At 68.9% G+C, this 2038-nt stretch overlaps 1 protein-coding gene across 1 annotated transcript in view; it reads left to right on the top strand.

Moving 5' to 3' along the window:
• The first annotated feature begins 477 nt into the window (after positions 1-477).
• Positions 478-2038, top strand: part of EPS8L3 (EPS8 like 3) — a 3976-nt gene continuing 2415 nt past the window's right edge. Inside the window, exons 1-7 of the mRNA XM_041489596.1 lie at positions 478-518; positions 613-686; positions 776-840; positions 944-1099; positions 1524-1661; positions 1733-1818; positions 1882-1888. Of these exons, the coding sequence (XP_041345530.1) occupies positions 478-518; positions 613-686; positions 776-840; positions 944-1099; positions 1524-1661; positions 1733-1818; positions 1882-1888 (567 nt within the window). The remainder of the gene's footprint in view (positions 519-612; positions 687-775; positions 841-943; positions 1100-1523; positions 1662-1732; positions 1819-1881; positions 1889-2038) is intronic.

Below are 2038 nucleotides of genomic sequence, written 5' to 3'. Positions count from 1 at the left end.
AGCCCGGGGCGGGGACCCTGGGCTGGGGACGCCGGGGCCGCGTTCCCCGCTGGGTGCCGCGGGGCCAGCACGCCCTGCCGCGGGTGATCGCGGAGGCGGTGGCTGTGCCAGGTGCTGGTGTCCCCAGCGTCCCTCCCCCGCTTTAACGAGAGGGCAAAGAGCAGCTGGGTGCGGTGCCGACGACAAGCCGTGTCCCCTGCCCCTGTCACCCTCCGCAGCCACGGCCCGAGCGGCAGAGCCAGGACCGAGGTGAGCGGGGACACCCCGGGGCAGAGACCCCATCTCGGGACATGGGGGGACGGGTGACCCCCGAGGGGCTGGGATGGAGCGGGGGGACTGGGAGGGAGGCTCAGGGCGGTCCCCGTGGCCATCAGGGAGACGGCACCGCCCGGGGTCGGGGACACACCGGGGGTGACACAAGGACCGTGCCCAGGATCCCACAGCAGCATCGAGACGCTCTGGCTGCTCCCCGGCAGGATGGGAGATCCCTTCGGCCGCTGGAGCAGCAGCCCCTCCCGGTGAGCGGCCAGCGGGCCGGGTCCCACCCTGGGGACCCCCGAGGGCCGGGCGGGACGGGGGGCAGGGGGTGTAAATGTCCGTCTCTCCGTCCAGGAGCGAATATGACGACAGGACCCCGCTCCGACATTCCAACAGCTTCGTCCGCCTCACCGGGAAGAGCATCTACAGTGAGTGAGGGCTGCACCCCAAAAACCCCTTTAGCCCCCCGCTACCGCCCCCAGCCTGTCCCTGTCACCTCACCCTGCTGTGCCCCCAGACCAGCGCAAGGACTACGGGCAGACCCTGCTCAAGCTCCAGAATGATTTCCAGTACCACGTTGAGGTAGAAGCCCCCAAAAACTGCCCCGCTCCCCCCAGCCTCGCCAGGGGCGCGTGTGACGCCGTGTGACACCGTGTGACACCGTGTGACACTGTGTCCCCCCCAGCACCTGCTGACGATGCCCCTGGAGCGGGAGCTCCGCAGCGCCGAGGATTGCCTGGGGCGCCTGCGGGACCTGGAGGAGCAGGGGCGGGTCTGGGGGCAGGATGTCATCCTGGAAGTCAAGGACCAGGAGCTGGTGCTGAGCGATGTGGAGAGCAAGGTACGCCCGGCCAGGGCACCCCCAAAGCCTGGCACCCTCTGCCATGGAACCCCTGAATCCTGGTGCCCCCCGAGCAGGGCACCCCCAAGGCCCAGCACTCCTCAGCCAAGGCCCTCCTTGAATCTCAGTACCCGCCGGCCAGGGCAACCCCAAACCCCCCGGCCAGGGTATCCCCTGAATGCTGGCACCCCCTGGCTATGGGAACCCCCAAACCCCGTCACCCCCTGGCTATGGGAACCCCCAAACCCGTCACCCCCTGGCTATGGGAACCCCCAAACCCCGGTACCCCCTGGCCAGGGTATCCCGCCACCCCCATTAAACCTCGCACCCCACAAGCCCGACCCCACAACCCCACCTGCAGCCCTTTAACCTTTAACCCTTTCCTAACCGTTCGAGGACTGGTACCCCGTTTTCTGCCGTGCAGGAGGAGCTGGAGGCTTTCCCGCTGGGAAGCGTGCAGGGATGCTCGGCCGGGCTGGACAACGCCGTGCTGGCCGTCAGCGTCCAGGAGAGGAACCCGCCGAGAACCAGCGTGCTGCTCTTCCAGTGCGAGCGGCTGGGGGTGAGCCCTGGGCGGGGAGAACGGGGGGCAGCCCCCCGGGATGGGGTCTGATGGCAGCGGGTCCGTGCCAGGCAGAGACGCTGAGGAGCAGCCTGGAGAAGGTGTTGAGGCAGAGGAAGGAGGAGCAGAGCAATCACTACGGGCACAGGTATGGGGGGTAAGTGGCTCTGCAGCCCCTCCCTGGAGACAGCTCGGCTGGGCCCCGAGTCTCGCTCCCCAGAGTTGTGGTGAGTCTGGCAGTGGGGTCTCCTTGTGGTCCCACAAAAAGCCCCCCAAAGTCCCCCTGCCTGTGGGCACACCCCCCCACCTGGGGGCTGAGGGGGGCCCTTTCTCCCAGTGGCCCAGCTCCCGGCTCAGCCCCCCCATCCTGCCCCCCC

This window comes from Pyrgilauda ruficollis, unplaced genomic scaffold (genome assembly GCF_017590135.1).
Source record: "Pyrgilauda ruficollis isolate IOZ18807 unplaced genomic scaffold, ASM1759013v1 scaffold95, whole genome shotgun sequence".
In the NCBI taxonomy this organism is placed as follows: Eukaryota; Metazoa; Chordata; class Aves; order Passeriformes; family Passeridae; genus Pyrgilauda; species Pyrgilauda ruficollis.
The sequence above is the reverse complement of the archived record's forward strand: the minus strand, read 5'-3'. Positions and strand labels throughout refer to the sequence as shown.